General features: G+C 38.3%; 2 protein-coding genes and 1 pseudogene across 2 annotated transcripts; 2 read left to right on the top strand and 1 right to left on the bottom strand.

Annotated features, from left to right (window-relative positions):
• The first annotated feature begins 608 nt into the window (after nt 1-608).
• Nucleotides 609-3,892, top strand: LOC149485620 (uncharacterized; annotated as a pseudogene).
• A 5,250-nt stretch (nt 3,893-9,142) lies between these two features.
• Nucleotides 9,143-10,103, top strand: LOC149485619 (uncharacterized). Its single transcript, XM_089698876.1, has 2 exons — nt 9,143-9,277; nt 9,691-10,103. Exons 1-2 carry the CDS (start codon nt 9,271-9,273, stop codon nt 10,071-10,073), a joined length of 390 nt encoding a protein of 129 aa, XP_089555002.1. The 5' UTR covers nt 9,143-9,270; the 3' UTR covers nt 10,074-10,103.
• Nucleotides 10,104-11,858: 1,755 nt separating this feature from the next.
• On the bottom strand, nt 11,859-26,654 carry pea (ATP-dependent RNA helicase pea). Its single transcript, XM_089698875.1, has 13 exons — nt 26,457-26,654; nt 25,552-26,366; nt 25,111-25,272; nt 21,215-21,319; nt 20,801-20,947; nt 19,863-20,375; nt 19,411-19,658; nt 18,344-19,010; nt 17,793-17,933; nt 16,960-17,112; nt 16,126-16,451; nt 12,561-12,740; nt 11,859-12,117 (listed from the first exon to the last, which is right to left on the bottom strand). The coding sequence occupies exons 1-13, from the start codon at nt 26,548-26,550 to the stop codon at nt 11,895-11,897; spliced, it is 3,774 nt and encodes a 1,257-aa protein (XP_089555001.1). The 5' UTR covers nt 26,551-26,654; the 3' UTR covers nt 11,859-11,894.
• Between the last annotated feature and the right edge of the window lie 418 nt (nt 26,655-27,072).

Below are 27,072 nucleotides of genomic sequence, written 5' to 3'. Positions count from 1 at the left end.
TATCTCGAGCTCCGTGGTTCATTAGCAATTGTCATCTTCACCGTGACTTGTTTATTCCAACTGTTAAAGAGGAAATTCTCAAGAAACTTAAGACATATAAAAGCCGTATAAAAAATCACCCCAACATACTTGTCTGGAACATGATGGAGCCCACTCGCACTTTTAAGCGCATAAAACGGAGAGCTCCACAAGACCTCCTTCAACCGTAGAATCAGACTCACCATGATCATAGAAAATATTATATGGAGACGCCACTGGGCGTTTGCCATGCATGCCAACATTAAAACTTTTAACCACCAGCTAAATGCTTAATAAGGCAGATTGCAGGTTTAGAGGAGATTTAAAAAAAAAAAAAAAAAAAAAAAATTTGCCGCGCTTCGCGCGTTCATGACTTCATGTTATCTGTGGCACGGATTGACGTAGCGGTAAGAAAAAATGGCCAAAAATCAAAAATGGCGAGAAAGGAATAAAGCGTGAAATGTGAATAAAGTATTGTGGCATTGTGTGCTCGTGTGCAAAGAATATACCATAGAATATACTACTCTCTAACGAGAGCTGGTGTGCAACGCAATTTATAATAAAACTTAAATATAGAATGGATATCTTTGAATTTACAGAGAAACAAATTGGTTTTCTTGAAAATCCTCAATAATATATATCTTATAAAACGACGTTTTCGTTTACCAAAAGAAGATGGACCGGTTGCAGTTTGAATTTACGATGATAGCCTCAAATGATGGCAAATCCAATGTAATAGCCATAACCTCAATTACTACAGAAGAAGGAAAATGTTATGGCTTACCTGATTATCTGAAACCGGTGATTCATCATACATTATATTGTTAAAATGATCAAATCCTCAAAAATAAAAGAAGAGGCTTCAAAGTCGAAAAATTTGGATAAAATTAGATGAAGATCAAAAGTAAACTTTGAGGAAGGTAATATGCAATTTATGGATCAATATTTGGAAGAAATGAGCATCATACAACCAAAAGACAAAGATAGTAATTTACAAAATATATTAGAAAAATTAATTGAAACTACCACAAAGAGAGAAAATCAATATAACCTAAAACATATCTCGGAGAAATTTATTATTGAAAAATTTACAAGTAAGAATTCTAATGCATTGCAATGGATAGAGAATTTTGAAAAAGAGTGTGACCGCTTAAATATTATAAAAGATGAAACAAAAATTGAAATATTAAGATTCTTTTTGGAAAAATCTTGTTTGGATTGGTATAGCTCGATGGCCATCAAACTTAACAGTTACTGCTGAATGGAAGGAATGGAAAAACAAATTTTTGGAAACTTAAAAACCAAGGATGGGACATGGTCACTTCTGCCTTTTCATTCAGATATAAAGAACGACTGAACTTAATTGACTATGCAATAAAAAAGAACGACTCATACTAGACATAAACAAATCAGTGGACTCCAAAACAATAATAGAACTTATTGCAACAGGCTTACCTGGGTTTATCTTAAATAAGTTAAACCGGGATGAACTCAACGACACTGCTGATTTGTTCAACGAGATAAGAAAATGAAGGTATGATGTACAAGAAGAACTCACCTATGCTAAGGAGTGCTACTTTTCTTCATAGAAATAAAATTAATGAGAAGAAGCCATGTAAGACCTGTGAATCATTAGACAAAGGAATAAGATATCATCCAGAAGAATCATGTTGGTTCAAGAAAAATAAAATTGAATCTGAAAGGGGTATCAAAGCCAGAACTGTGAACAATAATTCAATTATTGAAGTATGACGAGATTTTGATATACTCATCGACACATAAGAGATGTATTAGAGGCAATAATAAAAGAAGGCTTTAGATTGAAGTTGCAGAAATGTACCTTTGCTTCAGACTCGGTAAAGTACCTAGGGCATGTAATTCAGCACAATTCGGTAAGACCACTTAAAGACAATCTGATCTCAATAAAACATTTTCCATTTTACATAATTTATTAAGAAAAAATGAAAAGTTTGTGTGGTCAGAGAAATGTGAAGAATCATTTAATCAAATAATAAATTATTTATGCTCAACCTGTGCTGGAAATATTTGATAATGATTTACCAATATAAATTTTTACAGATGCATCTTTAGAGGGTATTGGGGCAATATTAAAACAGACACAACTAGACGGCAAAGACAAACCGATGGCATACTTTTCAAAGAGAATAAATGAATCTCAAAAACGAAAATAAGCTATATATTTGGAATGCCTTGCTATAAATATTAAATTGCTGTTAATTATTGGCAACACTGGCTCCTTGGAAAACAATTCACCATTTACTCCGACCACAAACCTCTAGAGAACATGAATATTAAATGCCAGGACAGATGAAGAATTGGGTGACCTTACATATAACCTATCTCAGTATGACTTTACAATAAAATATATACCCGGCAAAGAAAATGTTGAAGCTGACTGTTTGAGTCGAAACCTAGTATTAGAATCAGAAGATAACAAAAAGGACCTATTGAAAATAGTTAATTTAATACAGATAAAAGATGTAATTGAAGATCAAGAGAAAAATGCAATAATAATAGAAAATAAACAAAATCTTATACACAAAAATGAAATATACAACAAAAAAATATAGAAAGATGAAAAGATTATCCCCTCAGAAGAATTCAGTCAATAACTTTTTAAAAAGGTGCATGAAGATTTATGCCATATTGGTATCAGATAATTGCAGAAAAAGATAAGCCCTGTATATACAGCTAAAAATCTAACAAAAAAATTGGTTGTTTGTAAAGTAGGAGATGTTTACGTGATAACGTAAACGTACGTACGTCTTATTGGTGGCAGCGCTCAAGATGAGACGGGAGATCGGTCCGTCTCTCTCTCGTTATACCTGCGATCGCGCACGTGAGGTTTTGGTGTGACACAAGTTTCTGAACATGTCACCCGACTAAAACGATTTTAAAAACGTTATCACGTCAAAAATATCATAAATATTTGTAAAATATGTGAAATATGTATAAAAAATAAATCAAGATGTCAAGGAAAATTTGGACTAATGTCACAACTGGGACCAGCAACAAAACCTTTTGAGATAATGTCAATAGATACTATCGGTGGCTTTGGAGGATCTAGGTCAACAAAAAAATATTTACACCTTTTAGTAGACCACTATACCAGGTGTGCATTTATTGTAACTTCTAAAACACAGAATGCAAGTGACTTTATAAAACTAACAAAGAAAGTACTCGAGACAGATGAGATTGGAATAATTCTAACTAATCAGTACCCGGGTATCAACTCCAGAGAATTTAAACAATATTTACAGGAAAACAACATTTATATTGACAGCGGTCAATACACCGTTCTCGAATGGCTTGAACGAAAGATTAAATCAAACAATAGTAAATAAAATAAGATGCAGAATAAATGAGAAAAATAACAAGAAAACATGGACAACAGTAGCAAGAGAATGTATACAGAAATATAATGAAACAGAACACTCTGTTACAGGGTTTGCACCAAAATACTTACTGGATGGTACAAATGTCACTATTCTACCAAATGAAATTAAAACAATACAAAAGGAAGACAAGTGGATTGCAGATAGAAGATTAGCATTAGAGAATACAATAAAAGTCCACAATAACACAACACAACAAGAAAATATTTGACAGAAATAGAAAACCGCTAGAATTACAAATAGGGAGCGGTGGAGAATGGAAACAGATTAAATAGTTAAAAATTAGACGAACTATCAATAGGACCTTTCAAGATTTTGGAGAAAATATCAAACTCCATCTATAGGATTGACACCAGAAATAGAAAAACAGAATCAACACTATTTCACATAACTAAATTACAACCAGTAACAGCAGAATATGAAGATTTCAAGATTACGTTTAGTATATAGATATATTATTTAGAATTTTCTCTTTTGGGGGGGGGGGGGAGATGTAATGAAATAACATTTCATCAATATTCAAATTTGCTAAAGTCAATCTCGTTCTTTGTCATGCAATCTGGACTCAGCCATGTCCACTTTCTTAGTGGCTTCTTTTTGAAAAATGAGCTCATAGTGTATAGCCGCTGACGTTCGAGAAAGTTAACAAGCATTTGACCCCTTGTGTTTCTACATCCATATCCGTGTTAGAAGCACTCATTTCTGGTCAAGACGTTTCTATGCTGACAGGCAGACGTCTTCTTTCTTCTTCTCTTCTTCATCACCACCGGAGACTATGATGTAGACTGCAGACTTCCTTCTCGGCGGAGCAGGTCGCGCTGCCGCTGCTGCCGCGGTGTCTGCGCGCTGTAGGTGTAGCGAAGTGCCTGGTCCGCCTCTCTCATGAGGAAGCGGGACAGCACTACGATCTCTGGATTGGCTGTGCCTTCCTGTGCATAAGCATAATCACACCACCTAGACCGTAGGTGCGGTCTCAATTTGTCTAGTATTTCCCTCGCTAACATAGGATTAAACAAATATCCTTTCCTGTCTATAGTTTGGAGTATACACACCACATTTTGCACCTTTACCGCGAAGCAGTTGATTTCTCTGGCTGCTGCTTCGGGTCGCGGCAGCTTCCTTAGGTCTTCCATGGCCCTGTCGATTATTATTTCGGGTCTTCCGAAGCACTGCTTCAAAGTTTTCATGACTGCTTCAGGTGATGAAGCAGTGTGAAGCAGCACCGCCACGGCGTCTCTCGCTTCTCCCTTCAAGCAGGTACGCAGCTGCTCTATGTTCTCTGCATCGGACACTTGGTGTATACTGCTTGTGTTCCGGTAGGCTGCTCGCATGAACATCATGGCTTGCATTAGCATAGCTATAACATTACTCACTATTTTTTTCGTAACTTGGACCTCTCCATCAGTCTTTACTTTTTCTCGGTACAACTGAAGGTACTTAGATATGTCCTTATGCACGATTTTCAAGTAAATATCTCGGAGCTGCGTGTATTTTAATCTTTCAACTGCCATGAGGTTGTCATCCCCTAGCTGCTTCTGTTCAGAGTCAGTATGATCTTCAACCTCTTTGATGTATTCCGAAAGAGTTGCAACGGTCGGTTTAATCGTTAAGAGTAGCGAGATGTTATCAGTTTCTTTCTTTTCGCTTTCTTTGCTCGTTCCTAGAACTTGTAGGTCTGGAACTAGTGCAGATCTCTTCTTTTGTTGGCGTTTTGATCTCTGGTTAGAAGCACTCATTTCTGGTCAAGTGTTTCTATGCTGACAGGTAGACTTCTTCTTTCTTCTCTTATTCATCACCACCGGAGACTATGGTTTAGACTGCAGACTTCCTTCTCGGCGGAGCAGTTCGCGCTGCCGCTGCTGCCGCGGTGTCTCTGCGCGCTGGCGCAGTGCTGCTCGTCGGCGCGTAGGTGTTGCGAAGCGCCTGGTCCGCCTCTCTCATGAGGAAGCGGGACTGCACTACGATCTCTGGATCCGCTGTGTCTTCCTGTGCATAAGCATAATCACACCACCCAGACCGTAGGTGCGGACTCAATTTGTCTAGTATTTCCCTCGCTAACATAGGATTAAACAAATATCCTTTCCTGTCTATAGTTTGGAGTATACACACCACATTTTGCACCTTTACCGCGAAGCAGTTATTTCTCTGGCTGCTGCTTCGGGTCGCGGCAGCTTTCTTAGGTCTTCCATGGCCCTGTCGATTATAATTTCCGGCCTTCCGAAGCACTGCTCCAAAGTTTTCATGACTGCTTCAGGTGATGAAGCAGTGTGAAGCAGCGCCGCCACGGCGTCTCTCGCTTCTCCCTTCAAGCAGGTATGCAGCCGCTGTATGTTCTCTGCATCGGACAATTGGTACATACTGCTTGTGTTCCGGTAGGCTGCTCGCATGAACATCATGGCTTGCATTAGCATAGCTATAACATTACTCACTATTTTTTTCGTAGCTTGCACCTCTCCATCAGTCTTTACTTTTTCTCGGTACAACTGAAGGTACTTAGAAATGTCCTTATGCACGATTTTCAAGTAAATATCTCGTAGCTGCGTGTATTTTAGTCTTTCAACTGCCATGAGGTTGTCATCCCCTAGCTACTTTTGTTCAGAGTCAGTATGTTCTTCAACCTCTTTGATGTATTCCGAAAGAGTTGCAACGGTCGGTTTAATCGTTAAGAGTAGCGAGATGTTATAAGTTTCTTTCTTTTCGCTTTCTTTGCTCGTTCCTAGAACTTGTAGGTCTGGAACTAGTGCAGATCTCTTCTTTTGTTGGCGTTTTGATCTCTGGTTAGAAGCACTCATTTCTGGTCAAGTGTTTCTATGCTGACAGGCAGACGTCTTCTTTCTTCTATTCTTCATCACCACCGGAGACTATGGTGTAGACTGCAGACTTCCTTCTCGGCGGAGCAGGTCGCGCTGCCGCTGCTGCCTCGGTGTCTCTGCGCGCTGGCGCAGTGCTGCTCGTCGGCAGGTAGGTGTAGCGAAGCGCCTGGTCCGCCTCTCTCATGAGGAAGCGGGACTGCACTACGATCTCTGGATCCGCTGTGCCTTCCTGTGCATAAGCATAATCACACCACCTAGACCGTAGGTGCGGACTCAATTTGTCTAGTATTTCCCTCGCTAACATAGGATTAAAAAAATATCCTTTCCTGTCTATAGTTTGGAGTATACACACCACATTTTGCACCTTTACCGCGAAGCAGTTGATTTCTCTGGCTGCTGCTCCGGGTCGCGGCAGCTTCCTTAGGTCTTCCATGGCCCTGTCGATTATTATTTCTAGCCTTCCGAAGCACTGCTCCTAAGTTTTCATGACTGCTTCAGGTGATGAAGCAGTGTGAAGCAGCGCTGCCACGGCGTCTCTCGCTTTTCCCTTCAAGCAGGTACGCAGCCGCTGTATGTTCTCTGCATCGGACACTTGGTACATACTGCTTGTGTTCCGGTAGGCTGCTCGCATGAACATCATGGCTTGCATTAGCATAGCTATAACATTACTCACTATTTTTTTTCGTAACTTGGACCTCTCCATCAGTCTTTACTTTTTCTCGGTACAACTGAAGGTACTTAGAAAAGTCCTTATGCACGATTTTCAAGTAAATATCTCGTAGCTGCGTGTATTTCAACTGCCATGAGGTGGTCATCCCCTAGCTACTTCTGTTCAGAGTCAGTATGTTCTTCAACCTCTTTGATGTATTCCGAAAGAGTTGCAACGGTCGGTTTAATCGTTAAGAGTAGCGAGATGTTATCAGTTTCTTTCTTTTCGCTTTCTTTGCTCGTTCCTAGAACTTGTAGGTCTGCAACTAGTGCAGATCTCTTCTTCGCGGCGGAGCAGGTCGCGCTGCCGCTGCTGCCTCGGTGTCTCTGCGCGCTGGCGCAGTGCTGCTCGTCGGCGCGTAGGTGTAGCGAAGCGCCTGGTCCGCCTCTCTCATGAGGAAGCGGGACTGCACTACGATCTCTGGATCCGCTGTGCCTTCCTGTGCATAAGCATAATCACACCATCTAGACCGTAGGTGCGGACTCAATTTGTCTATTATTTCCCTCGCTAACATAGGATTAAACAAATATCCTTTCCTGTCTATAGTTTGGAGTATACACACCACATTTTGCAACTTTACCGCGAAGCAGTTGATTTCTCTGGCTGCTGCTTCGGGTCGCGGCAGCTTTCTTAGGTCTTCCATGGCCCTGTCGATTATTATTTCGGGCCTTCCGAAGCACTGCTCCAAAGTTTTCATGACTGCTTCAGGTGATGAAGCAGTGTGAAGCAGCGCCGCCACGGCGTCTCTCGCTTTTCCCTTCAAGCAGGTACGCAGCCGTTGTATGTTCTCTGCATCGGACACTTGGTACATATACTGCTTGTGTTCCGGTACGCTGCTCGCATGAACATCATGGCTTGCATTAGCATAGCTATAACATTACTCAATATTTTTTTCGTAACTTGGACCTCTCCATCAGTCTTTACTTTTTCTCGGTACAACTGAAGGTACTTAGGCCGAGATTCATAGATCGCACTTTAACTTTACTTTGATGGAAAGATCTACTTTCCCCCAAAAATATATTTTACTCGTGTCAAGCTCATCTTTACTTTCCAAAAACTATACTTAGGCTAAGGAGCCGATAATCATGACTTTGGTCTCAAAGTAAACTTTACATGACTATGCGTATAAATCATGTAGGCCTTCATTTTAAACCAATTTCCTAGAACAGAAACACATTTTAATATGGTTGGGTTATAGATCGAAACGTCATGTCGATTTGAGTGACATTTTTTTGTTGATGTGTTGATCGTTGCATCGTTTCGTTTGTCTTATGACATTATTATATTTTTCTGACGAATTTTGCTGTGTCTACCGGTTTTTGATATTTCTACAATAATCTTCCCGACCCTGGCTTGTTATAACGGACTTGATACTGCTACCTGACTGACAATTACCTTTTGCAAATTCTACCTGTTTACCGATCCTGCCTTTGTTTTCGACCCTTGCCTGTTTATGGACCCCGACTACGCTAGAATGGAAAAAAAAGCCTCTGCACACCGAAAAGCAACTCTTAATAGAGTTGATGCAATCACTTGTAACAACACTTGACTGTAGAAAGACTGACGGCGTTACTGTGAAGAAGAAGCATGAGGCTTGGGAGAAACTCACGTGGAATTCAATAGCTCTCGAAATATAACCCATCCGGTAAGTAGTTTAATATATTTATGTAGATTTATCGTATTGTATGTTTTTAAATTTTAGCAATTTTTTTGTACATTCCTATTATTGAAGGTACATTAGACTGTAGACCATGTATTTAATAATAAGCCATGTAAAATAATATCTATATGCTTTGTTAGGAATTCATAAATAAATACATATATAAATATTTTTCTCGAATATTGTACATAAAATATATAAAACTCAAAGGTGACTGATATAGTGATCTATCAACGCACAGCCCAAACCACTGGACGTATCGGGCTGAAATTTGGCATGCAGGTAGATGTCATAACGTAGGCGTCCCCTAAGAAAGGATTTTAGAAAATTCATCCCCTAAAGGGGTAAAATAGGGGATGAAAATTTATCTTTTCCACGCAAGCGAAGCTGCGGGCAACAGCTAGTTGTACATAAAACTGTCTAATAACTTAAATGACTGAAATGTTTAATTGCATTATTTTAGGTTACTTCAAAACCACTTAAGAAGATGTGGCAAAATCTTAAATCAAAAGCAAGAGATGCAAAAACACTTGCCAACCAGTCAAAAAAGACTGGAGGAGGCCCACAACCACCTCAAATAGAGGCACAGGAAAGTCAAGTTTTGGCCGTTATGCCAAATGTCATGCCAACAATCGCTTGGATATTGATAGCGACATGATGTGTAAGTAAATTTAGTTATTGTTAAAAATTTAGATATTCATAGCATTGATTCACAGTTATTGTAAGAAGAGAATGAGTTATTGATAAATAATTTCTTTGGAGAAAACCTAATACCTAATTGAACCCAACACCTCATGAACAGCAGTCATACACACTGTTTGTGGCTTACTAATGCATCAGTCTACAGCAATATCATTCAATCAGATCATATAAAATATTTGCTGTACATAATATTAAAAGAAACTTTTTTCATTACATCCCAATTACCTACCTATTAGGTACTTAGGTAATCGATAACTATGTAATTAAATTACATAGTTATCGAATCCATTTTGACACATACTTGGTTGGAGAAACACTTTATTTATTATTTTAAGTAAAATACCTAATCATTTCAAATCTTCTGCTTAATAGATGTGGAAGACCACGAAACTGAAGCAGATGATGACAGTTCTGCTTGGTTTCCCATTAAAAACAGGATGACAGAGCTGGAAGTTATCCCAGCACAGTCAAGCCAAGACAACGGAGAACAGCCATCGGCCTCAAGTCAAGAGCCTTGCAACACAACTTCTTCGACTATTGCAACACAACACATAAGAGGGTCAAGCAAAAGGAAAGAACATAATGAGGAAGTGGAAACTCTTGATGGAGTAAGGAAAAAAAATTACAAGAGAGAACTCCAGCATATGGAAGAGAGATTTGAGTTGGAGAAAAAATTATTACTAGAAAAACATTGTAAGGAAATGGAAATCCTAGAAATAAAAAAGCTTATAGCTCTCAAGGAATTAAATAAATAATTATTACTTGATAATTATGGTTATTTTGTTTTTTTTTACATAAACCACCTAAACCTTATAAATTCTGATTCAAGTAAACTTTACATGTATGAATTCTTTTTTTTTTGTTATAAAATTCTACAAACCCATGACTCATGAGGCATGAAATACAATAAATGAAATAATAATATAACAACTAAGTATTCATAAATTTAAAGAAAAAGTAGATGAAATTCTGCACAGAATAATCAAAACACATCACATTATTCAAGAAAATATATTTTATTCAATAAAATTACAATTCTAGACAATCTTTTTTAGTTTTTTAAACTATCAATCAATACACAATCTCTTTGTTTTTTAAACTAATTAAATTGAGCTATAACAGCTTGTCTGCACTCAGTTGGACAGCTTACAAGTGACGGCATAGTGCTGAATCTTATTATTTTATGCTCTTCTATCGTTCTAGATAGGTCACCTGGTGGTTCAAATGACCCATATTTTTTTCCTATACCGGCTTGTAGTCTAATACTAGAACTGCTGTAAATGAAAACCACTGTCGCCAAAATTAACACATTTAAACCGATAGCTAGACACACAAATAAACTATACCTTTTATTGGACAGCTTGATTTAAGTGAAAACTTAAATATTAAATTCATCTTTTAAATATGTATCCTAACGCACGACTTTACGGTTTATTTTAGAATAACATCCCTAGGTACATGTACCTAGGGATGTTATTCTCGAAACCGACGAAACCTCCCATGGGAGGTTTCGTTTCTTTTTGCTCCAATACGAAAAAATTCGGCTTTTCTGCAACAGAGGGCGTTAATTTTCAATAGATATAACTTTGAACCTAATAAACACATACAAATAAGGTTGAAATTTGTGCTAAACATGATAATAAGAACGGTCGACATTCATTTATGTTGATATTTAGATTTCTATGGTGAAACTCGTACATAATACTTGTAAATATTCTATAATTTTAAGGAAAAACGGCATTATTTCAAAAAATAATTTGGAAAATCCAAAAGTGCACGCCTCATAATTTTTTTTTAATAAATATTTATTAATTATTATTTTTGTTTATTTAATAACAATTAAACCACATCGAATCAGACCCTGAAAAATGAAAGGGTTCTATTCCTGAGCATACTCAAGCGTAAGAGAAAAAAAAAGACTCGATTAGTAAAGTATTTCGGTCGCTATCGTGTTAACAAGAAAAAGGATCCGCACATACAGACACACGGACGTCCAAGACAGAACTTTTTTAAACTGTTTTTTAACTAGTTTAAATAACAAAAATGACATCAAAAATATCATGAACGTTAAAAATAGTGTTTTTTCTTAATATGTGTGTGTATGTATTATCTTACAAGTGCAATGTATGATACATAAAGACATTTTAAGTTTGAAAAATCAGATGTTTTGCGCGAAGCGACAGTAGTACCCACCTCAACGCTTCGCTTATGAGCCGTGCAATAATTGACGATGAAATGTTATGCCTTTATTAGTATAATTACAACTTGTGGAAGAATTTCCGCAATGGGAAATGCTGAAACGCACCATGTTTAAAAACGAAAGTATCGAGGGCAACTGAATAGCGACGAACGCACTGGTGGCTTGGAAGTCACCTGAGTGGCGACAAGGCCACGCGCGCTTACGACTTCTAGTGTCTTGTTATTTAGATTTCTATGAAGGCTACTTATTATTCTGATATTTCATAAAGATTAGAAACATTAGAGTTAAAAGAAAAAAAAACGCGGGGCGCAGCTAGTATAGAATAAAATAAAACAAAATATCACAGTAAACTAGTTTATTAAACATAAATACAAGATTAATTCCTGCGTCTGCGCACCCTGGATATTCTCCACGCGTTAGGTTCTTCATACTTATTATACAAGGGTTCAAGTCGTTGGTTTTTCTTGAATTTGGACAATTTCGTCGGATCCGAGAACTTGAAGAACGCAGGAGCGAATTCGACGAGCCACTTGGGATCGATGGTAGTTACTTCACGCATGTACTCTTTCGTCGTTTGCACCAGTTCGTGGTAGATAACCCTGAAAATAATATAATCATTATTATACTATATATTGTACATTTTCATGGTTGAGAAATTATTTTGTGTATGGAATTTGACGCGAGTCTAGAACATTGTCAAATTTAGAAAACATGGTTAGACATAAATATTGTGCAATTTTCAAATGAAAATGTTATATCTCAGCTAGGTACCCAGATTCCAGAGAATTTTTACATGTCTTGTTAAAAGGATGCTGCTTATGTCAAACTACAATGTTTGGTTGGGGAAAATCAATTATAAAATATGTAATGACGATTCAAAAGTGCTTTTAGAAGAAGTCTAATTGAATAAATAAATGTTTGAGTTTGAGTTTTGAAACATGTCTACAGACTATTAAATTTAAGGGATGGAAATTTGTATGAAGTGTAGGCCAAACTATTTAAAATTATTGTAATTACAGATAATATAAACCCTTATCCTTACCACTCAGGTTGTCTATTAAACAGTGCACTAGACGGATGTATGTACACCACTTGGCTATCGACCAACGTCCTATATCCTTCCTGCGGGTCTTTTTTCGCGGCATTTCTAAAGAATCCAGAGCAAATTGTCTTCTGTACTCGCACTGTGTTCTTGCCCGCTGATACTACGTCGAGTTTGTGCCTAGAAAAAGAAAAAAATACGTTTTATACAAAATATAATGGATGTTGTTGCTATTGATCATTTCTTTTTAATAAATTTTTAATGTGAATGATTCGAAGGGATTCGAACCCGCACTTCTGCCTTACCGGGGCGACGTATGACCACTCTTAGCTGATAATTTTTTTTACTTCTTTAAGGGCTTGGTCTAGTAGTGCAAACAAATGCATCCTGTCATCCTATATGTAAATAATACAAATGTACTAAGGGAAAGTTGCTCCACTTAATTTTTAAAAATTAAATCATTCGTATAATTTAATATTCGTAATAAGTACCAAAAATGACAATTTGAAACAATTTTCGTGAAAATTACACCGGGTGATTTTTTTTTTATCAGTACACAAAATTTGCGAATACTTTCTATTGATATCTTCAACTTCATGTTTATATAACTGATCAACTTTTACAAAGAAATTTGGACGAAATATAAAAAAAATAAGCTTTCCATACAAAATGCATAACTCTATACATTTTTTTCGACCTAAGTTTCTTAGTGAAAGTTATTCAGTTTAACTAATAAAACGGATAAACAAATTTTGTATTTAATAAAAAAAATGTAATGTTTGTGTTAAAAAATTATAAAATAGAAAAATACGCAAATGAAAACAAAAGATATTTATTACTGACTAGCTTCCGCCCGCGACTCCGTCCGCGCGGATGTCAGTCTTCGCGTCTTCTACAGATTTATTATATTATGTATAATATATAGATTAATATTGATAAACCTAATAAATCTTTTGCTAGCATTCTGATGCTTTATCGGTTGCACTGGATTAATCTCTTTTTTTTCAATCGCTTGAATGATATAGGATGGGTCCTTGATGGGCATCGAATGCTGAAGTCTCGAATCAATCAATTCTGACAGTAGGCAATTTATGTAAAATCTTGATAATGGTCCATCATTTTATTTTGCCTAAACGTTACATACTTTTTTATATATTCTATTTTTAACGAATGATTCACTCCAGTCCAAACAGCAAATAAGCAGACTTCTGCTTCTGCAACGTTTAGTTGTCCCTGAATTTGAAAAAATAGTCATGATTCTTATCTATGACAAAAGTGTTATTTTTTGCATTGTATTTCAAATATTAAATTTTTTTAACCGCATCTTCCGCATTCATGTCTTTTGCCGGAATTAGAAATTTAACTTCTACTAGTCCCATTTTCCCTTTTTGATATGGGAGTGTATAAAGTAATTTTTTTAGATATTTCTCGTTATACTTTTAAAAAGTTATTATTGTCATTTTGCTCATTAGGTAAAGTAATTTCGATATCAGTTTTAAGTTTTTTGATACCTGCAATAATAACGTCATAATCGCCTGCACATACTTATCGATTACACCCTGTATACAATCCACCATCCACATTCATAATGTTTTCCTGTCCTCCTCTCCTTTACGCTGTTCACCGATACATTTTAAATGAGTAAATCTGCTACCACTGAAGGATGTTTCATTGTGATCAGCAAATTTTCACCACTGTTGTCGATTATTTGTTTTTCATTTTTAATCAGCAATTGGGAATTATCAGTTTTGTTTTTTGCAGATTGGTGATGTACCCTAACAATACGTCGAAAAGGGAAAGCATCAACGAATTATCGTTTTCGTCCTCTTTTTTTATTCTTCGCGTCTCTGTTACTTCTGTTTGTTTAGTTCTCAACCCCACTGAATTTTCTATGTTATTGTGATCTTCCATTACATCTGAGTTTTGATGATGTGATGATAATCCATTCGTTTTAATATTGGTACTTAGAGTTGGTAGACTAAACTAGAAATGGTGGACTAAATTTGTCAGCGCGTCTGTGAGATCAGAATATAAAACCAACATCCTGTATTTAAGTTACAAAATTAATAATCAAACAACATACCGCTACGTTGAAAATGACTAGAAGAAAAAATTAAAACACCTCGGATCAATTTTGGAGTAAACAAATCATTTTCCCCGTATGGGGATTTCCCCGGATGAACTTGGGAAGTTCAAGTTCTCAATACAAGTTTATATTATATTTCGTATTTCTCAAACGAAAAATAAACATTTTTGGAACTTCAAAAAAATTATATTATAAGAAAATTTATGAGCTTACTTTAGTTTTAAAGAAATATACATCCCTTTACTGACACCCCGTAAAATAAAGAAATTGTTGCCAATCACCTTTGCAATCTATTTGGTTTCATTAACTTTATGTTCGAAGATAATTTTTTTTCTAGTAGTTACACGCGTATTTTTTTCGTTTATTTTCCATATCGAAATCAAATGTTTAAAAATACGAATATTTGCACAAAACTAAGATAAAAATAATCAATTAACAAAAATATTAAATTTAATGAAGTAGAGCAACTTTCACTTCGGTATGAAGGAAAATCGAGCGTAGAGCACACGTCAGAACGCTCCGGCCCAAGGAGCGCGACTAAAGAAATTCGCTAGGATTTTTACTTATTATTTTAAATATTTTTTTAATATTTAAAGAATTATCAAAATTCAAAAAAAAAATTTTTTAAAGGATTAATACTCATTGGTCTTCAACCAACTCGAATAAATTAATGGAAAAAATAACTTTTAGCAGTATTTATCAATCGATTTTGTAACGCAAAAAATGGGAAATTTAATGAATTTATAACGTCCTAATTAAGAAAATCATAAGTTTTTCGGCAATTGTATTCAGCAGTTTTTAATAACGACTATATAAGGATAATAATGCGCTGATCAGATTGTGTAAATTGTAATCGGTTGCAACGTAGTGAGTGCACAAACTTAGCTCGAAATGTCTTTGGGGGAAAGAGACTTATCTTTAAGGCCTGATTAAGGTAACATAAAGTAACTTTATAAATGTGAAAAAATTCACGCGCATTGCGTATATAACACTAATTGATAAACAAGAAAAAAAAAATCAGTTTATCATTTCATTAGCCGGGAAAAAATTGTCAAATAACTTGTTGAAAACGCAATTTTGCTAGACTGCAGCCTTAACACCTGATAACAACTCTAAAATGTTTTTGTATTATACTAGAAACATTACTGATTACAGTCTTGAATTTTTTTCAAAACATTGATATTAAATCATCCAGCCAAATCAAATTTTCGGAGGTATATTAAAATCACTAAACAAAATAAAACATTTTACAATATAGACAATTATAACTGAGTTAATGTTTCTATTTTGAAGTAACAACATGGTAAATTTTTCATTAAATATTTTTATCTTCTAGATGTTAGAACATCTTAAAATAGCTCTGATCTTAGAAGTCTTGAATTTTTTTGATAACTTTACCACTCTACACAAGAATGTAATTTTATTATTTACAATAAATGTTCAATTCCCTGAGTGAATAAATCAATCTTGATGACTTACCTATCCATAATCCCCAGCAACTGTTTCCTGACATCTTGCGCCCGCTTCAGCGTCCTAATTTGCACGAAGTTCTCATAACACCACGCGTTCGAGAACTTATTATTTTTCCAACTGTTATAAACCGCAAGTAGCGTCAAATGATCTCCTTCTGCTTGATTGAATTTGGCTTTTTTCTGGTCCGCGAGAGCTTGTTTATCCTTTGGTCGGTAGAACACGTTTTGCACACTTAGCATTGACACTATGGTCAAAATCTCGTCAGAGCATTGTAATGCTACGGACATAATGAGGATCTTTGATAGATTCGGTTCCAACGGGAACTCAGCCATCTGCAAAAGTATTAGTTTAATGAGTATACTAAAATTTATTAGCGAACTAACTAATAACAAGGAACTTCTACTGAACCTAGAGAAGTTTCTACACTTATGGTCCTTCAAAATCACAAATATTTTACGAAGTTAGAAAAAAAAATACATTAAACTTAAAACATTTATAGCTTAGGATTAACCACAACCAGAAACCTGCTACAAAGATCAATTATTTTTTCACGTTTATCACAGGTAACCAGTGTTACGGAAACTTTCAGTGCAAATTATGCTCGTATAAGATTTTTAAGCTATTGCATAGCTTCTATCTCGAGCCTTGAGCGCGGGGACCGAATCCAGAAATTGCGTAACGAAAACCCTCACGCTCCCCACTCCGACGGGCACGGAGGTGTGGCTTGAAGGCATAGCATGCAATAGCTTTACCGCGGCAGTCCCCGAGTGCCACACGTCTTTTTTAAATTTTCTAACTGTATCTTTCTTTTTCTGTCAAATCTATCTTTTTATTCCTCACCCTCCGTCCAAGCCTGGTGAGTAGACCTTCAGAATCCAAAGCTGACAGCGAGTGCAGTTGTTCCAGCGCCATGATGAGAGACTCCACAGGTGGAGCGTCCATGAAGTCGAAGTGCAGCAGGTCGTTGATGCCCATCGTCTTTAGTTGTAACACCTGGTGGGTAAATGGGTAAGGTTTAGAGTTGATCTGTTAATAAACTGAAACTATATGTTTTTTTGGCTAATCCATACTAATTACTAATAATATTGTAAATGCGAAAATAACTCTGTCTGTCTGTCTGTTACTCAATCACGTCTAAACTACTGAACCAATTTTCATGAAATTTGAACCGCTAGTTTTTAATAAAAATAATTTATTTATCGTTGTCTGCGACTTCGTGTGCAATGAAAAAGATTTTTGTTTGAAACTCTTTAGTAAAATTCTAAAATATTGAACATGAAAGGATTAAACATAAGGGCGGCCGTACACGGACCGCTTCAAGCAGTTGAGAACGACGGCTTGAAGCCGCGACCGCGCGGTGAACAAGTACAAGTAAGAACAGTTTACTAGAACAAGACAGGAAAACTTGTTACATAAACTTGTTACAAGTTCTTATTTTCTAATTTCTTTAATTCTGTTTTAATATATATTACTAATATTATAAAGAGGAAAGGTTTGTAATTATGTAGATATGTATGTATGGTTTTCACGCATAAACTACTGGACCGATTTTGATGAAATTTGGCACAGACAATCTTTAGACCCTGATAAAGAACATAGGCTACCTTTTATTGCGAAATATGTACCACGGGCGAAGCCGGGGCGGACCGCTAGTATTATATAAGTTCACTCACAGTGGTAGCAAGATTGGTCCGCTGTATCTCAGGCACGGGTGTGGGCAACATCTCGTCTCGGTATGCACGTTCCGTGTATAACCGGTACGTTTTGCCCGGACCTGTGCGACCTGCTCTACCCGCGCGTTGTTTTGCTGCTGCCTGAGAGAAAATAATAAAATATTAAGCTAAAGCTTGCAAACATAATAATAACTTAATCAGATTTAAATGATTATTTAATCGTAATATTAGGTTATTTAGTGAGACAGCTCATTGCAAAAAATAGGATGCAAAATTAGAAAGAAAAACAATCTTACGGCCTTACTAATAAAAAGTTAAACAATGAATAAATTTCTACCATTTTCTACCATAGCTATGTGTCCTGCTCTTGCTCACATAAAACGTCAATCATAAAAACAAGACAGGTTATTGCAATAACTTATCCATTGCATAGCGAATGGGTAACATTTTATCAGTAAGACCGTTAGAATAGAATTGAAGTTATGAATATAAATGTTTTTTTTAAACAAGAATAGTCTATCAGTGAAAGAAATGTAGATATTTTAACGTACCTGCGAAATCGGAGTAACAACCAGCGAGTCCATTCCCGTCTTTGAATTGTACACCTTCTGTTTCACAAACCCTGGATCGACCACGTAATAAATGCCATCTATCGTTAACGACGTTTCCGCTATATTTGTAGCTATCACCACTTTTCTGGAACCAGGGGGAGCTGGTTCAAAGATCCTGGTCTGCATTTCCGAAGGTAGCGCGGAGTATACAGGCAAAATAATCAGTTCTGGCACATCTGGGCCAAGGGACTTCATTCTTTCGTATAAAATCTCACAAGCCGTGTCGATCTCTTCTTGACCAGTTAAAAACAGAAGTATATCCCCTGGAGGTTCTCTCAAATGTATCTGCATTACAGTAATCAAAGACGCATCCAAATAATCCGTTTCTGGTTCTTTCGTATACAAAACTTCTACGGGGAATGTTCTGCCTGGTATCGTGAAAATTGGTGCAGCGAAGAAATATTGTGAAAATTTGACGGCATCGAGTGTTGCGGAGGTTACAATTAGCTTTAATTCTGGTCGTTTTTGGACAGCTTGTTTGAGCAGACCGAAGAGTACGTCTGTGTGAATCGTTCGCTCGTGGGCTTCGTCCAACATGATAACGGAATAGGTCTTTAGATCTAGGTCCATGAGACACTCGCGGAGCAACATACCGTCTGTCATGTACCTGGGGAGGAAATATATCGATCAATACTAGTAGAAAGGCGATATTAAATACATATTTGTGTTGAATGTAGTGCTTCAACAGTGAGTTGAATGCAGTGAACAAGAACAGAAGAAAATGGCAAAATTCGATTCACTATTATATTTCTCTCTTAGAACATAGAGAATATTATATCAAAAGGTCTTTAAAAGTTCACATTCAGACTACACTCCACTGTGTAATATATTTTAGTTGTATTTCCAAACCCGTCTCACTATTTGGAAAAATGGAAACCTTTAGAATATTTTTAAAGAATAGAAAACTTCGATTTGAATCCTTTCGCTTCTTTTAAGACTTAATTCACCCTTAGTTGGGTATAGGCCTCCTCATGTTTTTTCCATTCTTTCGCTTACAAAATACTTACTTGATAACAGTCTCCGGCGAGGTGCAATCTTCAAACCGAATAGTATATCCGACTTCCTGGCCCAACCTACACCCAAACTCCTCCGCCACTCGCTTGGCCACAGACATAGCGGCCACTCTCCTGGGCTGGGTGCAGGCAACCCGCCCTCGAGCTGCTAAGCCACATTCTGCTACGTATTGGGTGATTTGGGTCGTCTTCCCGGAACCAGTCTCACCGATTACTATTAGGATCTGGTTGTCTGATATGGCCTAAAAAAAGGGAGAAACAATTTCAACAATAATATTTATAAAGAATTTCAATGCCATAAAACCGAAATATCAAATTCAACAATAATGTCATTGAATGCATATGACTAGAAAAGGTACAAAAATTTATGAATTTGTATAAATACATATAGAAATAAAAATGTATGAATTAAATTGCTTCGGGATTATAATTAAAAGAAACTATACCTTTATCAACTCATCCCTCAGCTTATAAATAGGCAGCGATTGCCTCTGCTCCAATAATGACAAGTTTGTCTTTTTACCGAACGAAGATTTCTTGCCTCCAATAACATGCTTCTTCCACTCTGGCAAGTCCTGGGTCGTTATGCCTGTGCCTCTCATATTAGCTGCTAAAGCCCAACCATCGGATTCTGGCAACGGATCTATCCAGTTCTTATTTAAACCAGTCGGAACACTTTCCATCTCTTGTTCTCTTTGCAGCATCTTCTGTTCTCTTCTTTCCTTCGCTAGAGCAGATTGCATCATAGCAGCTTGTGCTAGTGATCCATCAGGATTCTTTACTATTCTTACTGGGGATAGATCGTGTAATGCTCGACCGTGGCCTTGGAGGAAAGGCGGTTCGTCTTCAACTAGTTCTATTTCGATGTCAGCTTCACCGTCTTCGTCTTTCGGTAGCAGACCAGTCTCCTCGTCGAAGTCCGGCAACTCGCTCTTGTCTATTACTCCTGATGAGATCATCTGTAAACAAAGCTCATTGTAACCTTATTTAAATAAAAAAAAAATTTTATGATTCATATTCACTGCCCTGATCTACACAAAAAAAAGTGGATAAACATAACTTTCGTGTAATGTTCTCTTCACACGCGATACACAAACGCCACGCAAAAGCCACAATACACAACTCTCACACGCTGATGTAAAGTTGTCGAAATGAAAGACGATTGAAATAAAAAAAGGTCTATAAGTGTAGTCTTTTTTTACTGTCGAATTTCTTTTAACTCCATCTCCGATTTTAAAGTGTGAGTTACGCTTCTATAAAGTTTTTATTCATATGAATCTGTTTTTACTCATATTAAAACCTAATCAACTATCATTAATCATACATCTATATTTGATATGGATTTAATTTTATTGACATTATTATAATCATCACAATTTGTTACCTGTTTAATCTCCCATCTCTCCGGACTTGAGATTCTCGTCACTCGTTTCCTACTGGAATCCTCGTCAGGGTCGAGCCCGTTCTGGAGCCCCGCGAGCACAGTGGCGGCTGGTGGAGGCCTATCTGGATTACGGCCTTCGCGTTCAGCCTGGATGAACAAACATTTTTGTTTTATAGGTTTGATAGTTAATTACTAGCAAAGATAAAAGACACATAGAAATTCTGATAGAAATTTGCAACAACCTTTAAATTGAATTTGATATTTAGTGCTTTATGGCAAATCTCGATTCTATTACTAATCTAACTATTCGTAGATTCTGTTATGTATATATTATGTACTTTAATTGAAGAGTAATAAAATAAAGTATATAAATATTTCCTACAAAAAAACCTAATATAATATCATGTGACTTACCTCCAAATGTGCATGAGAAGTGGGATTCAAATCTTTTCCTGTATCTTGACAGACATCTTTCATAGTTAGTGATACTTTCTGACCAGTCACTGACAGAACTTTCACCTAAAATTAAAACACAATGCAATATTTGCAACAAATAATATGTTAAATAAAAATAAAAAAATAAAAAAATTTTGGGGTGTAATGGCCGTATACCATCCAACGGCCAAAGCCAACCTCACCTGCTCGTGGTGCACCCTGCCGATCAACGGACGAGGCTCTGGCGACATTTTAGAGTGGTAGGACTACAGCTGCGTAAGATATTCTCTCGAAAATCGTACGCAGCATGAACTGGGCTGTAGTCCGTCCGGGGCGGTACCACTAACCCACGGGAAACCGGCGTAAAGCTTTCTTAGCGTTTCGCATAGGTGAGTGGGTCACACCGGATGCCCAATCCCCCCCCCTTCCCCTTTAAAACTATGGCAGCGGAATTTAAAGAACTATTACCCCAGGAGGGTACCAACACTGTCGGTGCTGGAGAATCCCTCCCTGAGCATCTTTGTTCAGGCTGCCCTGCGTATTCTGGGGAGGGCAAAATCCCGCTCGTTTCTCAAACCCGAGGCAACAAGAGCAAAAAGCTTAGCACATCCCCTTCCACGCACTGCGTGAATTTCTGCAACATTAGGGGCTTACACTCGAACATCAATGCCGTCCATTACCACCTTGAGACGGCGAAGCCGGCCTTGCTCTTCTTAACCGAAACGCAGATATCTTCCCCCTCCGACACATCTTATCTGAATTACCCAGGATTTACCCTGGAGCACAATTTTATTCCTCGCGCTGGTGTCTGCGCCTTCATTCGGAATGATATCTGCTTTCGACGCCTCGCTTGTCTTGAAGGTAGGGATCTATCCATCCTTTGGTTACGTGTGGACTGCGAAGACCACCCTCGCGTCTATGCGTGCCTATACAGATCCCATAGCGGTAACGACGAAACCGACCGACTCATCGATCACATACAATTGACGGCTGACAATATGCTCAATCAGATTCCTTCAGCGGAAATCGTGGTCCTTGGTGACTTCAATGCGCACCATGTAGAATGGCTCAAGTCTCGCACAACAGACCACGCAGGGAAATCTGTTTACGACCTTGCTCTTGCCTATGGTCTTACCCAACTGGTAGCATCGCCCACGCGAATTCCCGATGTTGAGGACCATATGCCTTCCCTGTTGGACCTTCTGCTGACTTCCCATCCGGATGGCTATCAGGTCAATGTTGATGCCCCTTTAGGCTCCTCTGACCACTGCCTCGTACGGAGTGAAGTGCCAATCTTGCGCCTTTCACGGCTACTGAATAGTGGCCGCCGTCGCGTTTGGCACTACAAGTCAGCAGACTGGGACGAGATGCGCACCTTCTTTTCATCTTATCCCTGGGGCCGTGTTTGTTTCTCGGCAGAAGATCCTAGCATCTGTGCTGACTCTGTTGCTGATGTGATACTTCAGGGAATGGAATTGTTTATTCCAAACTCCGTTGTTCCCATCGGTGGCAAGTCCCAGCCCTGGTTTGGTCACTCTTGTAAAACGGCATCACGCCGAAAACAGGATTGTTACCAAGCCTGGGCCAATGCGCTTGTGTCTAGTGATCCAGACGCCCGTACTCTTAAGAGAGAACTAAACTCGGCCTCTAGGTCCTTCAAAAGAGCTATTGCAAGAGCTAAGTCTGAGCATATTGCAAAGCTTGGCGAGAAACTCGCCCGACTTCCTTCGGGAACACGAGCCTTTTGGGCACTCGCCAAAGCTGTGCAAGGAAACTTTTGTCGGCCGTCATTGCCATCTCTACGCATGGAGAATGACTTGTTGGCCCACACGGCGAAAGAGAAAGCTGATCTTCTTAGCTCCCTTTTCGCCGCTAACTCGACTTTGGATGACATGGGAAAATCACCACCTACCATCCCACGGTTTGAGGGCTCTATGCCGGACATCCGTTTCACCCAGAGCGCTGTGCGTAAAGCACTTTTCGCTCTAGACATCCACAAGTCGAGTGGTCCCGACGGTATTCCTCCTGTTGTGTTGAAGATGTGTGCACCTGAGTTGGCGCCGGTTCTCACGCGACTTTTCCAGCACTCCTATTCCACAGGCGTCGTCCCGAACACATGGAAGACAGCTTTAGTACATCCCATCCCGAAAAAAGGCGATCGCTCGGATCCGTCCAACTATCGACCCATAGCCATCACTTCCTTGCTCTCCAAGATAATGGAAACCATTATCAATCGCCAGGTGCTCAAATATCTGGAGGAGCGCCAGCTGATTAGTGACCGACAGTACGGTTTCCGTCGTGGCCGGTCAGCTGGCGATCTTCTTGTATATTTGACTCACCGCTGGGCGTCAGCGATTGAGAGCAAGGGGGAAGGCTTAGCCGTCAGCTTGGACATAGCGAAAGCTTTCGATCGGGTATGGCACAAAGCGCTTCTTGCGAAGCTTCCTTCCTATGGGCTTCCTGAGAAATTTTGCCAGTGGGTTGCCAGTTTTCTCACAGAGCGTAGCATGAGTGTCGTAGTCGACGGTTCATGCTCCGATCCTAAGCCTGTGAATGCTGGTGTCCCACAAGGCTGCGTTCTGTCTCCCACTCTGTTTCTTCTGCATATCAATGATATGCTGCTAGACGGCAGCATTCATTGCTATGCAGACGACAGTACTGGTGATACAATATACACCGGCCACAGCAATATTTCTCAGGACCGCGTCATTGAGTGCCGGAACAACCTCGTGTCTTCAATAGAAACCTCCTTAGAAGAGGTATCTAACTGGGGCCGACGTAACTTAGTCCAATTCAACCCCAAGAAGACACAGGTCTGCGCGTTCACCGCAAAAAAGCTTCCCTTTGTCGTAACTCCTCGTTTCCAGGGTATTCCTCTCTCTGCCACAGCTAGCATCGGTATTCTTGGTCTCGAAATCTCGAGTAGCGTACAGTTCTCCTGTCATTTGGAAGGAAAGGCCAAATTGGCTTCACAGAAACTTGGTGTGCTCTGTCGAGCGGGGCAGTATTTCACGTCGCACCACCGCCTTATGCTTTATAAGGCGCAAGTTAGGCCGCACATGGAATACTGCTCCCACATCTGGGCCGGGGCACCTCAACAACACCTCCTTCCATTTGACCGTATTCAAAGGAGAGCAGTACGACTCGTTAACGAGCCAAGTCTTACCGATCGGCTTGATACTTTGGCGCTGCGAAGAGACGTCGCTTCACTGTGTGTTTTCTATCGCATCTACAATGGGGAGTGCTCTGAGGAGCTGTTTGGAACAATACCTGCCGCTGAGTTTCATCACCGTACTGCTCGCCACAAACTCAAATACCACCCACACCACCTTGACTCCTGGCGATCGACAACTGCGCGCTTCAAAAGAAGCTTCTTTCCGCGCACAACGAGTTTATGGAACGAACTTCCTCATGCGGTGTTTCCAAACGGTTACGACTTGGGGACCTTCAAGAAAAGAGCGTACTCCTACCTTAAAGGCCGGCAACGCACTAACAATGTCCCCGGCATTGCTGGTGCCTATGGGCGACGCAGTGCACTTAACATCAGGTGACGCGTCTGCTCTGTTGCCTCCTCTTATATAAAAAAAAAAAAAAATATAATTTTGCACCAGAACATGTTGTAAAGAAAAAGGTTTATTGAGAGTGATACAACAAAACTTTGTAATAAATTGCATGGGTAGTGCAATCAACATAGAAATCTATTTCAAAACCATAATTATTACAAATATAAAAATATACAAATATCTATTCAATTACTACTCATATAAGTCATAGGACCACTTGCACTGGCCTAAGCCCAAATATAATTTTGCCTTACGAATATAATACAATTTTATTGAGTTTCATTACAATTTTAAGATCACAAGTACACATACCTTGACTTTATCTCCTCTCGATACAATATCAGACACATTAGTGACCCTTCCTTCAGCTCTTAGTTGCGAAATATGAACCAAACCTTCCCACCTCTTCTTCAAACCTTCCATTTGGACGAAACAACCGAATGGCACTATGTTCGCTACCCGGCCACTGTAAATCTGTAATAGTTATCATTTGTGAAAATATCAAATTCAAATTCATTTATTAATTGCTTGATCACGTACATTAGATGTTTTGTATTACAAAGTATTGCGTAACAGTGTTCGCCATCAGAACTGGCATGCAATCCTGTAGTTAAAAACATATTGACATATTTACAAAATTAATTTAACTTAATTAAAATACATTTTAGTAGTCCCAATTCGATTAAATACCTAATAAAATTATGTCTAAATTATTCTAATGTCACAGTTTAAAAACAATATAATGATACTTACTTTACCAGGTTCAGGATCGTCACTCAATTCAACTTCAGGACTTCTTTTCTTTGGTTTTTTACTATAATCTCTGTCCCTTGGCTTGTAATCTCTATCTCGTCCCCTAGACCGAGATCTAGATTTGGATCTCCTTCCCCTTGATCTTGATCTTCTGTGTCTATCCCTGGACCTGGATCTGCGATGACGACTCCTGGATCTTCTTCTTCTGTCCCGACTTCGACTTCTTCTATCTCTACTCCTACTTCTCTTATCTCTACTTCTACTCCTCTTATCTCTGCTACGACTAACACTTCTTTTGTCCCTACTTCTACTCCGCCTATTTCTGCTTCTACTGCGTCTGCTACGTCTTTCTTTAGAAGTTGCTCTCTTACTTACATCTTCTTTTCTATCTTTGCTACGTTCGCGCTTTTTCACATCAGTAACCGTAGCATTGGATGGAGCCAAAGCCTCTAATTCAGCCATTGCCTGATCAACTACATCATCCTTCGCAGAATCCGATTTATTTTGATTTTTGAAAATATCTTTAGTTGTGATTCTTTTACCTTTTTTGTCTTCACTTTCACTTTCATCATCGGAGGAAAAGTGTGGTGGTTTTTCATTAGGGATTGCTAATCCAGGAAATTTGTTAGCCAAGGGATTTGAGCTTTTTACTTCTTTGCTTGGTTCAGCTTGAGCAGATACTGGTTTCATATGTTGTATAATACGTAGTAAATTTGTCATAAATGAATCAGAAAATTCTGCCCCATTTTCTATAAGAGATTTCTTGAAACCTTCAAAGTTTGGATTTTTGTCTGCTAAATCGATAATAAATTCAGCTGGAAGAAAAACATCAGTACAACATTAACATATAGTAATCAGAAAACAGCGATTTAGAAGAATATTTCGTAAGTGCAGGAGAAACTTACCCAAATCTTTGTCGTTTATTCCTAAATGGTTATCTAATTCTGTACAAACTTTCGACACCAAAGAAAGATGTTCTAATTTTGCTAATTCATCCATTTTACTGGAAAATTAACTAACCAATATTTTGAGGAAATTATATTTTGCACATTTTACAAAACAATGTTGATGCATTAACCATCATGTAGAACACACAAATCACATCACAAATGACAAAGACATTAGACAAATGTCAACGTTGCTGTCGTTGTGACATATTGTGTTTTTCTATAATGGGTCTACACCACAGGTCTACACGACACAAACGTTTAAATCTAATTTTAAGTCTGCGCCACCAAGAATAAGAGCGTTTTCACATTATCCGATCCGATATCGGATATCGGAAGCCGATAGCCGATATCCGATATCGGAGGGAAGTAAAATGTATGAAATATGTGCCTGTCTTTCACATTGTCCGATCCGATATCGGATATCGGAGCCGACACCGATATGCCCGTGAGCTATCGGACGATAATGTTCAGTGTTGCCAACTCAATTTTCGAAAAGGCAGTATACCAACAGCAAAAAAGCACTAGTTTGTGTATTTTCAGTCTTAAATAGGGCGCTAAATCTTTAAAAAAA

This window comes from Colias philodice, chromosome 9 (genome assembly GCF_061535455.1).
Source record: "Colias philodice isolate Cphi_HAF_F1 chromosome 9, ilColPhil1 Martin Lab GWU primary, whole genome shotgun sequence".
Taxonomy (NCBI): Eukaryota; Metazoa; Arthropoda; class Insecta; order Lepidoptera; family Pieridae; genus Colias; species Colias philodice.
The sequence above is the reverse complement of the archived record's forward strand: the minus strand, read 5'-3'. Positions and strand labels throughout refer to the sequence as shown.